The sequence below is a fragment of the Moschus berezovskii genome, chromosome 19 (genome assembly GCF_049115385.1).
Source record: "Moschus berezovskii isolate FMDL1 chromosome 19, NW_MosBer_1.0, whole genome shotgun sequence".
Lineage (NCBI taxonomy): Eukaryota > Metazoa > Chordata > Mammalia > Artiodactyla > Moschidae > Moschus > Moschus berezovskii.
In genome coordinates, this window is record NC_142478.1 from 12,954,679 (window position 1) to 12,969,205 (window position 14,527).

Consider the following 14,527-nt stretch of genomic DNA (forward strand, 5'->3'; position numbering starts at 1 on the left):
AGACAATAAAAAGATCAGTGATGGCTAGGCTGGGGGTGGAGGGAAGGGATGAACAGGCTGAGCACAGGATATTCAGGACCATGAAAGCACGCTGATGATTATGATGAATAAAGCTTGTAACGTGTTTGGCCAAACCCAAGAAGGTACAGTCCTGAATATTCATTTAAAGCACTGATGCTGAAGCTCAAGCTCCAATACTTTGGCCACCAGATGTGAAGAAGGCTCACTGGAAAAGACCATGATGCTGGGAAAGACTAAAGGCGAGAGAAAGGGGCGGCAGAGGATGAGATGGTTGGATGGCATCACCCACTCGATGGACATGAGTTTGAGCAAGCTCCAGGAGGTGGTGATGGACAGGGAGGCCTGGCGTGCTGCAGGTCACGGGGTCGCAGAGAGTCGGACACGACTGAGGAGCTGAACTGACCAAAGAAGGAACACCGCCACGAGGGAGCCCCGAGTCAACTCTGGCGATAACGGCGTGTCCGGGTGGGCGCCTTGGTTCTAAAGGTGGACCCCTCGGGTGGCGGGTGTGGATAATGGTGGAAGCTGTGCATGCGTCAGGGAGGCTGTGTATGTGTGGGGACGCCGTGCAGGAGGGACGGGTAGGGGAAATCTTTGTACCATTCTCTCAATTTTGTTATAAACTTAAAATTGTTCTAAAAAATACAAAGTCTGTTCAAAAATACAAATAAGTCACTACAGCTGTTTGACATGAAATGTACAGAGTTACGCACACTTTATCAGACAGCTACAGCACAGATGTCAGGAGGAGACTCTGGAGGCAGAAAGGCTGTGTTCAAACCCCAGCTCAGCCTCCTGAGCAAGTTACTGAGCCTCGTTTTCTTCATCTGGAAAATAGCTCCCAACATCCTCGCGTAGGTCTTGACTGGATAGATACTTTAGCTTTTCTTTTTTCACGATGAGAAAATTGACGATGAGGGTCAGTGGGGGGCCCCGAGGCCCCACAGTCAGACACCTGGTGGAGCTGAGACTCCAATCCAAGGAATTTTGTGTTTGACCCCACTCTGCTGCATTCTGTGATCCTGTCTGCAGACTACTGCAATAAAATGTCACGTCAGGAGCAGAGCCTGGTACTAGCACATCATCACCCCTCTGTCAATACTGGCTACTAGAATTATTACTGTTCTCCACTCGAGCTTGGGGTTTCACTGGTGGCTCAGCTGGTAAAGAATCCACCTGCAATGCAGAAGATCCAGGTTCGATCCCTGGGTCAGAAAGATCCCCTGGAGAAGGAAACAGCAACCCGCTCTAGTATTCTGGCCTGGAAAATCCCATAGACAGAAGAGCTTGGCAGGCTACAGCTCATGGGGTCGCAAAGAATCAGACATGACTTCTCAACCAAACCAAATTTGAGCTTGAGAGATACGGAAGAGGCAGCTCTGAAAGCTGGTTTCTTGATTTTACAAAGAAAATTTAAAGGAAGGTAGGGGGAGATTTGTCCATGCAAAAGCCAGTAAACACCCCACACTCTGCTGCCCCCTAAGGAAAGGCACTGATGATGGTTTCTCCAGCGCCCTCCCACACAAACCCAGCTCTTGGATCCTTCTCTTCCCTTCCAAGACCTCTGGCTGATGCTTGGAATAGAAACAACATAAAAGGGAGGTGAACAAAAGGATCAGAATCCTCCTTGCTATTTTTAATTATTTCAATACTGACTGAGTGCCAAGCTCCAAGCACGGAGACAAACTCAGAGGACCTGTCTTTGCAGCTCTGTGTCTCCAGAGTCTCTGGCCAAGACTTCCAGATTGGGCCGGACCTCGGCCATCTGCCAGCTTTTCTTCAACTCCTCAGACCCATCTCTACCAGGAACACAGTCTCATTATTAAAAATACTGTGGGACTCCCCTGGTGGTCCAAGGGTTAATAATCCACCTGCCATTCTGGGGCACATGGGTTCGATCCCCGGTCCGGGAAGATCCCACATGCGGAGGAGCAGCTAAGCCCATGTGCCACAACTACCGAGCTCCCGCACCCGAGGGCCCGTGCTTCCACAAGAGAAGCCACCACAGTGAGAAGCCTGCACATCACAACGAAGAGCGGCCCCCGCTCACCGCGACCAGAGAAAACCCCTGACGAGGAAGACCAGCACAGCCAGAGAGACTAAATAAGCAAATCTCACAAAACTATGGAGTTCTTCCTTCTACTAAATTAAAACTCACCTTCCGGCAAGTTCCACTCACTTGTACTGGGCATGCTTTCTTAGACAAGAGAAAATCACCTCCCCCATCTCCCTCTTCTCTGCTGCAGCTCTTCCATCCTCCTGAGACAGTCCCAGCGCCTCGTCTCTACCGGACACAAAAATGATCCAGAAGGAAAGGCCCCTATCTCCCAAATTTTCTCACATCAATCACCCAACAGTCCCCTGGGGAAATACTACCTACCATCGACACAGTTACAGCAGAGATGCCTTGTGCTGGAGCCAAATGAAAAGAACAGAAGACAATGTCATTATTATTTTCCAACTCACCGTAAAGGAAGGAAGAAGCAAGTTTCCTGTGCTTTTAAGGCTCCTTTCTTCAAAAAGAGAAACATAAATATCGTATGATACGCATATATATGGAACCTAGAAAAACAGTACTAATGACCCTATTTACAGGGAAGAAAGAGAGACGCAGACATAGAGAAGAGACCTATGGACATAGTGGGGGAGAGGGCGGGGCAAATTCAGAAAGGAACACTGACATATACACTGCCATTGCAAAACAGATAGCTGGTGGGAAGCTGCCGTACAGCACAGGGAGCTCAGCTCCGAGCTCTGTGACAATCTAGTGGGTGGGATGGTGGAAGAGGGTGTTCAAGAAGGAAGACATTATATATACATGGTGGCTCAGACGGTAAAGAATCTGCCTGAAATGGAGGATACCTGGGTTCAATCGCTGGATCGAGAAGATCCCCTGGAGACGGAAATGGCTACCCGCTCCACTATTCTTGCCTGGAGAATCCCATGAACAGAGCAGCCTGCCGGGCTACAGTTCATGGCGGTGCAAAGGGTCAGAAACAACTGAGCGACTATCACTTTTTTCTCTTGAATATATATTTACATGCAGAAACCAAAACAATATTGTAAAGCAATTATCCTCCAATTAAAAAGAATAATAAAGCTTCTTTCTAAACACTCCAGAAAATGCATTGCCCTGTTGAGAGAGAAAAAAAAAAAATCCCAACAGTAAAGTATGTTATCATGGCTATGCCAAGGAGGTCAACATTTATGAAAACTGGAAAGAAAGAAAAAAAAAACCTTTGAAAAGTTCTCAAAATAGTCTTGCCGCAGAGTTTGACCTCTACGCTGAGTGATCACAACTCAGGCAGACTCAACTTTCAGAAACTTAGGAGTTTCATTGTTGTTGCTGGGGTTCCAGACATTTCTTTTTCTCTCACATGAAAACTGGTGCTGCTTAGCAACCCAGTGCCAGCAAAGCTAAATCAAGATGCATTTTAGGTTGGGTTCTTTTTGAAAAGGAATCTTTCCCATTAAACAACAAGCGTGTGCTAAGACTGGAAGGTTCCTCGTACTCAGTGAAAAATGGTTTGCATGCTGCTCACTTGGGCCTCACTGGAGTTAAAGGATGACAAGGGCTCAGGAGACGGCCAGGCTGGGTGTGTGGTTTCTGTATCCACAGGAATGGAGAAACGGGCTGCCCTGTACCCTAAACAGAACTGGCCTGCAGGTGGGGCCCAACAGGGAATCCATCCCGCCATCCATCCCACCAGTCTGTCTCTGGGAACAGACGGTAGCTTCGGGAAAGTCCACTGGATGCAAGGTCAGACAGTCAGTCCCAAGGTTAGCAGAACTGAATCATCCCCGCCGCCACCCCCGTTGTATATCCTTCTCCACGTGGTATAATTTAACATCTGGGGATTACGCTGCATACCTGAGGGGAAACATGGACGCCCTTCCCACCTTTATTCCTACTAAATGCTCTGTGATATACAGCAAGCATGCTCTGCTACCCAGTCCCCATCCAACTCTGCAACCCGTGGACTATAGCCTGCCAGGCTCCGGTCCATGGAATTCTCCAAGCAAGAATACTGGAGTGGGTTGCCATTCCGTTTCTCAAGGGGATCTTCCCGACCCTGAGATCAAACCTGCACCTCCTGCACTGGCAGGCGAATTCTTTACCATCTGAGTCACCTGGGAGGTTCCTGTGAGGGGGATACAGGCTAGTCAAGAACTTTGCAACCCATGTTACAAAAAAAAAGAAGGATAAAGAAGTCTACTGAAGAAACTCATGAATAGGAACGTGACATCAGCCTTTACCACAACGCATGACCATCTCCAACAGCTTCTGTTTTCTCAGCAAGAAAAAAAGACAGGGACTTCCCTGGTGATCCAATAGTTGGGACACAACGCTTTCACTGCCAAGGTCCAGGTTCAATCCCTGGTTGGGGAACTAAGATCTTGCATGCCACACAGCACAATCAAAAAGGAAAAAATGACAGAGATTGACACTGAGCCTATTTCAAAGGCAGAAATGCTTTATTTAGCAAAGTTATAGGAATCCTCATAGAGGAAAAGATTTATGTAAACAAAACGTGATTGTCCGTCAGCACCTTGTGGTCCCCAGAAATTGTACTGTACACAAGCTAAAACCAGGAAAAAACTTCACCTACTATCCCTCAGAATCAATGACCTTGAGAGCAAAGCCATCACACTGAAAATCCAACTAAAATCCTTAACAAGATAAATATAACTTAGATGATAACTATAGTATGACACATACTTTGTGAAGTGATTTTCTTGAGAGTAACTTTATATACCTCACTTGATATAAATTGCCACTTTCAATAAGAACATAAAATGAAGCTGACAGTAAAAGAAAACCACTGAGATATAGGATTTTTGCTTTTTTTTTTTTTTTTTATGATCCTCAAAGGCTCTTCTGAATGTTCAAGGGCCCTGGGGTGAACAGATCAGGGCAGAGGCATGGAGGGAGTCACATTATAAACATAAATTTCTTTTATGACATTGAAAATGTATAAAATAACAGAACATGCTCAACTGAAATAGACCCTGTAACTCAAGAGGGTTCTTTACACTTAGTTTAACTAAGCTCCTCTGAGGATCATCCCCATCCCAGGTGTGAGCTAACAGAAGATCAGATATGAGAATGACGACCAAACCATGTACAATGCAGGTGAAGGAGTCCACACCATCCTTCCCTTCCCTGTCAAGTCTGCTCCGACTTCTCCTCCTGTACGTTCTTCTGTGACATGGGAAAAAGCGGAAGTAGACACAGGCTTATTATCCACTCCTGAACACTCATGCACTTACGGCCTTATAAGCTGCTCTCAACAGACATCTTACTCTTGGAGAAAACATGTCTTCCATTAGCCTTCAAACTTGCCTGTCTCCTGAGAGCAATTGGCATCACTGAACAAAGTCCAAAGTTGGAGATGTGGGATTTCCAATTGTCTGCTGGGCTTTGTTCAGTTGCTAAGTCATATCCGACTCTTTGCAACCCAATGGACTGAAGCAGGCCAGGCTTCCCCTGTCCTTCATGAGTTTGCTCAAACTCATGTCCATTGAGTCAGTGATGCCATCCAACCATCTCATCCTCTGTCGCCCCCTTCTCCTCCTGCCTTCAGTCTTTCCCAGAATCAGGGTCTTTTCCAATGCTGAGCTGATTTTGCTAGATAGCCAGACAACCAGTAAAATCCCGCGTGTTATAAACTAATCTCAATCTTACTCCTGCCCCAAACACATTTTTCCCTTCTTTCATTAATACCACCAATATTCTCCTGAGATGGAGTACCCAGCGTCACTTGTAACCCCTTCCTCTGCGGTGCCCCACCAATCCGGCACCCGGATTTTGTCTCTTCCACCTCACAAACTGATGCTCTCCCCCGGAAACAGCCCACTCTCACCAGCGTTCCGTGAGACCTCTCACCTGGACCTTCACTCCTCTGCTTTCATGGCAAACCTTGCTGCCACATTAAGCAGCGCACTTCAAAACGATAAGAGGCCCTGGTACCTCCGAAATTAAACCCCAAGTCCTGTGGCGGCAGTCTCAACATCCCCACACCTGGCCTGAATCTCTTTCCAATCTCATCTTGTGCCACCCGCCCGCGTTCCAACAAGAGGCGCATTCCCAGAACACACACCAACTCGCTGCTTCTCTGATTACATGATGCCTCATACCTGAAATGTCCCCTTAAAACATCTCCACCTGCTCAAACTCCATGCGACAACCTATTCAAGTCACCTTTTCAGGAAGCCTTCCAGATTCCCCGCAGCTGGACATAAACTCTGCTCATAAACTCCCGGCAGCTTTCTCTCTTCTGTCTGAGCACACTTACCCTCCACCACTCCATTTCTTCTTTTCCCTACAGGACTGTCTTCACTTCTCTCAAATCTCACACTGTGCCTGACGCAGAGGAGGCGCTCGTGACAGATGTACTGAATTAATCCTCAACTAGTTGGCCTTCCATGGGGTCCCCATTAGCAGATTCAGCCCACAGCAGATCAAAACTATTCAGAAAAAAATTCCAGAAAGTTCCAAAAAGCAAAACTTGCATTTGCCCCACACTGGCAACTATTTACACAGCATTTACATTGTATTCGGTTCAGTTCAGTTCAGTCGCTCAGTCGTGTCCGACTCTCCGCGACCCCATGAATCACAGCATGCCAGGCCTCCCTGTCCATCACCAACTCCTGCAGTTCACTCAAACTCATGTCCACAGAGTCGGTGATGCCATCCAGCCATCTCATTCTCTGTCGTCCCCTTCTCCTCCCGCCCCCAACCTTTCCCAGCATCAGAGTCTTTTCCAGTGAGTCAACTCGTCGCATGAGGTGGCCAAAGTATTGCAGTTTCAGCTTTAGCATCAGTCCTTCCAATGAACACCCAGGACTGATCTCCCTTAGAATGGACTGGCTGGATCTCCTTGCAGTCCAAGGGACTCTCAAGAGTCTTTCCAACACCACAGTTCAAAAGCATCAATTCTTTGGCGATCAGCTTTCTTCACAGTCCAACTCTCACATCCATACATGACCACGGGATAAACCATTGCCTTGACTAGACGGACCTTGGTTGGCAAAGTAATGTCTCTGCTTTTTAATATGCTATCTAGGTTGGTCATAACTTTCCTTCCAAGGAGTAAGCGTCTTTTAATTTCCTGGCTGCAATCAGCATCTGCAGTGATTTTGGAGCCCAAAAAAATAAAGTCTGACATTAGGTATTATCAATACAAGTAATCTAGAAATGATGTAAAGAATACAGGAAAACGTGTATAGTGAAGTTGCTCAGTCGTGTCCAACTCTCTGTGACCCCATGGACTGTAGCCTACCAGGCTCCTCCGTCCATTGGATTTTCCAGGCTAGAATACTGGAATGGGTTGCTGTTTCCTTCTCCAGGAGATCTTCCCAACCTAGAGATTGAATCCGGGTCTCGCACATTGTAGGCAGATGCTTTACCATCTGAGCTACCAGGGAAGTCTCACAGGAAAATGTGTATAGGATATGTGCAAATACTATGCCATTTTATGTAAGGGGCTAGAAAATCTTTGGATTTTGGTATCTGCAGGAGATCCTGGAACCAACTCCCCACAGATACCAAGGGAACAACTGTATACTTTAAGAACAAATCAAATGCAAAACTCACACATTCTAAGGTGCAACCGCTATTTGAAAATCCCTGGGAATTTCACAGTACCCTTTCCATCTGGGAAATGCAATTTTCTGGTCTGCAAAGGGAAAAAGACCTTGATAATGTTTTTGGCCCATGAACACTTCTTTTAAAACAACATCTTAATGTACTGAGTGGAAATGAAGCCAAAACATATGGATTAGGTTTCCTACAAAGTACATATGGATTTTATGAAAACAGCAGAGGCTTGGATAAAATGTGATCTCCGAAGATTAGCCAGGGGTCCTTTTCCAACTCCGAAATTAATCTGGAGCTCTCTTGCTTTAATTGTATGTTGAAAGTCTCCTTTTCCGACTTAGCAACTTTCCTGGTCAGAGTTACCATATTTCACATTCCTAGGGAAGAAAAATAAATAACGAAGGAAAAGAAAACATTTTCCATCTACTGTCACTTTGGCCGTTTCATTTCACTGCTAGTTTCCCCTCTTCTTTGAATTATAATTTTTTTCCTTCCTCACGAGACTATTCTCACGTTTCCTATCCTTTCTCATTTTTCTCTTTGCTCTCAAACATTAAAAGGAACTATCAGCATATCCCCCCCATGCAAACATCAGCCTCTTTAGGTGGTGTATGGAGATCAGTTGTCAAGGAAACGTATGGCTCAGGTGGGGCCAGACGTCCACAGGAAGTGCTTCTACAAAACCACCCTTGTCAGCAGAAATACTCTGCCTCATAGCCAAGCACAGACTCTTACGTGAAGCCCAAACAGAAACAAAAAGCTGGGAGTGAGAGTGAAAGCGGACAAGGATGGGACTCCCAGGTGGCGCAGCAGCCAGGACTCCGTGCTTTCAATGGGGGGGCTGCAGTTCAATCCCTGGTGAGGGAGACGATCCCACATGCCTCAGGGCCCAAAAAGCAAAACATAAAACAGGATATCTTAACAAATTCAATAAAGACTCTTTTGATGGACAGGGAGGCCTGGTGTGCTGCAGTTCATGGGGTTGCAAAGAGTCAGACACGATGGAGAGACTGAACTGAACTGCCCCACCCCAAGCAACCCTTCAGTTCAGTTCAGTCGCTCAGTCGTGTCCGACTCTTTGAATCACATGAATCACAGCACGCCAGGCCTCCCTGTCCATCACCAACTCCCGGAGTTCACTCAAACTCATGTCCATCGAGTCGGTGATGCCATCCAGCCATCTCATTCTCTGTCGTCCCCGTCTCCTCCCACCCCCAATCCCTCCCAGCATCAGACTCTTTTCCAGTGAGTCAACATGTCGCATGAGATGGCCAAAGTATTGGAGTTTCAACTTCAGCATCAGTCCTTCCAGTGAACACCCAGGATTGATCTCCTCTAGAATGGACTGGTTGGATCTCCTTGCAGGCCAAGGGACTCTCAAGAGTCTTCTCCAACACCACAGTTCAAAAGCATCAATTCTTCCATACTCAGCTTTCTTCACAGTCCAACTCTCCTTTCTTCACAGTCCGACCAGGGGAAAAACCATAGCCTTGACTAGACGGACCTTGGTTGGCAAAGTAATGTCTCTGCTTTTTAATATGCTGTCTAGGTTGGTCGTAACTTTCCTTCCAAGGAGCAAGCGTCTTTTAATTTCCTGGCTGCAATCAGCATCTGCAGTGATTTTGGAGCCCAAAAAAATAAAGTCTGACACTGTTTCCACTGTTTCCCCATCTATTTCCCATGAAGTGATGGGAGGGTGCCCCAAACGGGAGCCCACACATTCAGGGAACAATCTGAAACTCAGTCTCTCATCTCCTCTCGGTAGGAGACCACAGGACTTCAGTCAATATCCACTGCGCATTCACAGCACTACCTGGCTTGGCCACAGCAAGGGGGAGAGGGCAGACCAGAAACCCTCCACTTAATTCTATAGAACTCCATCTCCGAGCATGGGTCCAGTTCCATCTGCGGTAACTATTGCAATTGGCTTGACAACGCTGCTTGGAAGTTCCTGTAAGATTTGTTAACAGGGTGAATGCAGCCCTCACTACTTCCCAGAAGAACAGAAGCAGGTACTTATCTCCCCAGCACCAAATAAGAGAACAAAATGGGAAGCTGCAGCATTAGGTGGGGGCAGCCTTTTATCCGAGAGCAAGACCCAGAGTCGGTATTTTCACAAATAAATTGAATAAAAGTTCTCTAATTGGGATTTAACCTAATGATAGCTCCGCTCCTAAACATTTTCTCGAGGCTTAGAGTCTAATTATTTCTTTCCCACAAAACGAATAGTAGCCATTGTGCCATGAAGCTGTCTTCCTTGGAGAGCTCACTGTACACGCTAACGAGGTTTAATGACTGTTTGACGGGACCATAAAACGAGGCATAAATGCACCACTAGCTGCCGAAAAACAAAACCAAAAAAAACCCCACCAATGTCTGACACCCATAAGCAAGCTGCTTTTGCCACCTCATAAAGCGAATCTCTAACTAGGTTTCAAGGCTCACTTTTCAGTGGGAAGTGAAATTCGCGAAAGCTAGAAGTGCTCCAGCCAGCAGAAGACACAACAAGAATCCAAGGAACATTCTCGCCAAACGTTGCTCAAAGGGACTACACCTCTCTCTGTCTCCTTCCCACTTCTTTGACCTCTATATATTTTACTGAATCCATTAATTCACCAAATAAATATTAACAGAATGCCTAAGGAAACTGTCAGACTTTATTTTTTGGGCTCCACAATCACTGCAGATGGTGATTGCAGCCGTGAAATTAAAAGACACTTACTCCTTGGAAGGAAAGTTATGACCAACCTAGATAGCATATTCAAAAGCAGAGACATTACTTTGCCTACCAAGGTCCATCTAGTCAAGGCTATGGTTTTTCCCGTGGTCATGTATGGATGTGAGAGTTGGACTGTGAAGAAAGCTGAGCATGGAAGAATTGATGCTTTTGAACTGTGGTGTTGGAGAAGACTCTTGAGAGTCCCTTGGCCTGCAAGGAGATCCAACCAGTCCATTCTAAAGGAGATCGATCCTGGGTGTTCACTGGAAGGACTGACACTAAAGCTGAAACTCCAATACTTTGGCCACCTCATGCGACGAGTTGACTCACTGGAAAAGACTCTGATGCTGGGACGGATTGTGGGTAGGAGGAGAAGGGGATGACAGAGAATGAGATGGCTGGATGGCGTAACCAACTTGATGGACATGAGTTTGAGTGAACTCCGGGAGTTGGTGATGGACAGGGAGGCCTGGTGTGCTGTGATTCATGGGGTCGCAAAGAGTCGGACACGACTGAGCGACTGAACTGAACTGTAGGAGTACCAGGATTTATTCTAAATGTGCAAAAAGACCTCTGTCCTCAGAGATCTAGAAGAGAGAAATGGGTAACAACTAGAAAAGTAAGTACATTTGTATAGGATGTTAGGGATGTGAGCTGTGGGATACAGTTCCCAATACATGACTGCAACCCCCCCAGATGGTGACTTACCATCCATCAGAGGCTGTAATGTTTGTCTTCGCCTCCCAGCACCTAATACATGCTTACCATATAACGCAATCCTGATTTTTTAGAAAATTTAGTAAGCAATTAAAGTTGTTGACCAATCATCTTAACCGTTTTCCAGTTCCCTGTCTTAGAAGTAAGAAAACCATAACCCAAAAAATACCTATGCATCCTAATGTTCACTGCAGCACTGTTTACACTAGTCAGGACACGGAAGCAACCTGCGTGTCTATCAACAGAGGAACGGATAAAGAAGATCTACATACATACAATGGAATACTACTCAGCAGTAAAATGGAACAAAACTGGATCATCTGTAGAGACATGGGTGGACCCAGAGCCTGTCACACAGAGTGAAGTAAGTCAGAAAGAGAAAAACAAGTATCGTATATGGACACATACATGTAGAATCTAGACAAATGGTTCAGATGAATGTATTTGCAAAGCAAACACAGAGACACAGGTGGAGGGAACAAAGTTAAGGACACCAAGTGGGGAAGCGGGATGGGAGGAGCTGGCAGACAGGGATGGACATACAGACACTCCTGACACAATGAATAAAATACGTATGAGAACCTCTGTGCAGTTCAGACCCAAACGGGAAGGAAAAGCACAAGGGAGCGGATATACGTGCACGCAGAGCTCACTCACTATGCTGCAGAGCAGAAAATAACAGCATTGTAAGGCAATTATACCTCAACAAAAATTATTTTAAAAAAAGAGGAAGAATGAGGAGAGTTACCGGCTAGGTCCTGCTCTATCTGAACAGAAGAGGAGGAAAAATCGTAAACGATCTTGAAAGAGCCCATTCATTCTGAAAACTCACGTATCCCTCAACACAGAGAAACAGGCAGTAGGATATGTCACCCAAGACATTATTCATTTTAAGCCAGAGGTTCTCATCCTGGAGGCCCCAGGTTCAAGAATGCATGTGGATCTCCTGAAATTGTTAGCATAGCTGTGAGCAGAGGGGGGAGCTGTGTGTGTTTTTCTGGGGAGAGTGTGAAACAGGCTGACAACAAATGTTTTCCCCGTGTTGCAGAAAACAGAATCTGAGTGAGAAATCCGAGGAAAGGAACAAAGGCAGCAAAAAGCAGTCTACAACACGGCCGACACTCATTTGCCTCTGGATCAAACGTTGCTTCCTTCAACCAGTGGAATAACAGAAGACTAGGTAAGCTTCAGATTTATGGAACTCCACCAAAGACACAAACTCCATGAGAACTGCTCAGAACCAGGCTTACCATCATGAGAAAGAAATCATTACGTAAAAAACTAAGAGGACAGGTGTACCCCACATGGAAATAAGCCCCAAATAGGAATTACCCTAAGGAAAGGAAAAAAAGGCACTTTTACCTTTTCATGGTTTTCAATTAAAATTTCCACAACAATGTTCTGAAACTTCAAATCCATGATGGCAGCAACAGTTTCTTCCTGTGGCCTCATGAGAGTTGGTCCAAACACCACTCCTAGATTTGCCACGGTCATGAGGTTCTGCTTGGAGTGATTTGAAACACTAATAAGATGAAAGGGGGCAGAAAGGTCTCTGGTTAAAAAAGAGGCAGTGACCGCGGGATGTCTGCAAGTCTGTCTTTCCCCACATGCAAGAAGTCAGATTCATGGTCCAGTGTCTGCCACTGTAGTAGCCACACCTGGCAAGGCACCACACATGGGGACCCTGCCTACCTTCCCACGTCCTTCCTTCTCTTTGGTGCTCTGCTCAGCCACAGCATCTTTCTTAATAATTCTATGTCTACGCTAAGCTCGTGTCCCTGAAGGCCTTCATTCACTGTTTGTTCCTTTCTACTAAGAACACCCCTTCTTTCCCCGGTCATTATACACTTGTTTCCAAAGACTCCCAGACCACGTGGCACCTTTGTAAGCAGCAGCATCACGCGCACACCGAGCTCGGTCAGAACACCCATACGCCACGGTGCAGCCAACAGCCTGGGCGGCTGTTCTCAGCAGCCCTGCCACCCAATTCAAGTCTCAACTCAAAGGTCTTATCCTTGAAAAGACCCTCCATCACAACTCTTTATAGTCCCAAACCCAATACAGATTCTTTATCCCTCACTCTTAGCCTTTTTACCACCTGACATGATTTTTATTTGTAGTCTGTTCATTACCTTTTCCCTGTTAGAAAGAAGGTACTGCTCGAAGACAGGGACTTTATCCTGTTCAACTGTGTGTTCAACTATCACCTTAGAAGGCGCTCAGAAAACACTGGCAGGCCAAATGAATGGAGGGCTCTACTGCAGTGGAACCCCTGGAAGCACGCAGTATTTCCTCACCTTCAGTTTCTTCTACGTGTGTGTGAAATACAGGTTATAAAACAGTGTTCCTCAGCTTCCTCTCACCTCTAAAATTCTACAACTATAGTGACCTAGGAGTCATTTATATATGAGCTACTTTCCCCATTGAATTATCAGATTTTGCTTACTTTGTAAAAAGGGAGTGAAAAAAAAAATGGAATGGATTGAATGAAGTAACTACCTATTACTGGATTAAACAAACTTCAAGGATATATCCATGCAGACTCAAGAGTTAGGTAGGTGTGAAACCAAGCTAAATTTGCTAACAGGCTTATAATCACATGGCCAGAATCGGTGTACAGGGAAATGTTTAAGATTCTCTTTTCTCACTTCTAACCAAACCCCGAGTTGCTGGCAGTGAAGTTAAGCAAATAATTATACGACTTCATGAAAGCATCACATTTCATCACTCTTGTCCAAAACACACACAACGAGGCAAGCGTCCAGCCTGCCCTTGCAGGTGTGGTCCCTGGTATTGTGTCCACAGCCCCAGTTCAAAGCGTTACAGACCCGACACCACCATACGGCACCCAGAGCAAAATAAAGCAAGTTAGGAAGAAAAAGAGGCTTACTTAGTTAAGTGTTTCACCAAAATATCCAACATTTCTTTATTTTTTTCTGGCAGTTTGTGTACCAAGAAATGGATGGCATTAACACGAGATTCCGGGCTGCCGCTTTCTTTAAAAAAAAAAAAAGAAGAAAAAAAAAAGTTAGCAGAGAATTCACAATGAAATATAGGCCTGAAAACAAACAATTGCAACAGCTCATCCATTAAATCTTCAAGCACAGAATTTACATGTATTTTCCCACCGTTCAAAGGAAAAGAAGATCCATCTTTCTCCCAATTATGAATTTTCTCTGCCTCCCCTATGATGTAATCTCAGCGTAGAGGCAAATAATGCCTTTCCCTCTGCTGGTATTTAAGAACAGAAAGGGACCACGGCCTCTCACTCTGGCACGCTGCTCCTCAAGTCCGCTCCTCACTTACCTGCTGACTCCAGTCATGGGTCACCACCCCACAATGGAATGCAAATAAAATCTCACCAAGTGGTTTCTTTCCTTTTATGCATTAAATTGTATCCCCCAAAATGATATGCTGAAATTCTAACTCCTGGTCTCACAGAATGTGAATGTTTTCAAATGTACCATTTT

General features: G+C 45.6%; 1 protein-coding gene across 2 annotated transcripts in view; it reads right to left on the bottom strand.

Annotated features, from left to right (window-relative positions):
• The window catches only part of ARHGAP10 (Rho GTPase activating protein 10), a 389,578-nt gene that overhangs the window by 105,804 nt on the left and 269,247 nt on the right, over positions 1–14,527 (bottom strand). For both annotated transcript variants that reach the window (XM_055405626.2, XM_055405628.2), the window contains 2 exons: positions 13,948–14,053; positions 12,420–12,579 (listed from right to left, as the gene is read on the bottom strand). In XM_055405626.2, coding sequence (XP_055261601.1) covers positions 12,420–12,579; positions 13,948–14,053 — 266 coding nt within the window. The remainder of the gene's footprint in view (positions 1–12,419; positions 12,580–13,947; positions 14,054–14,527) is intronic.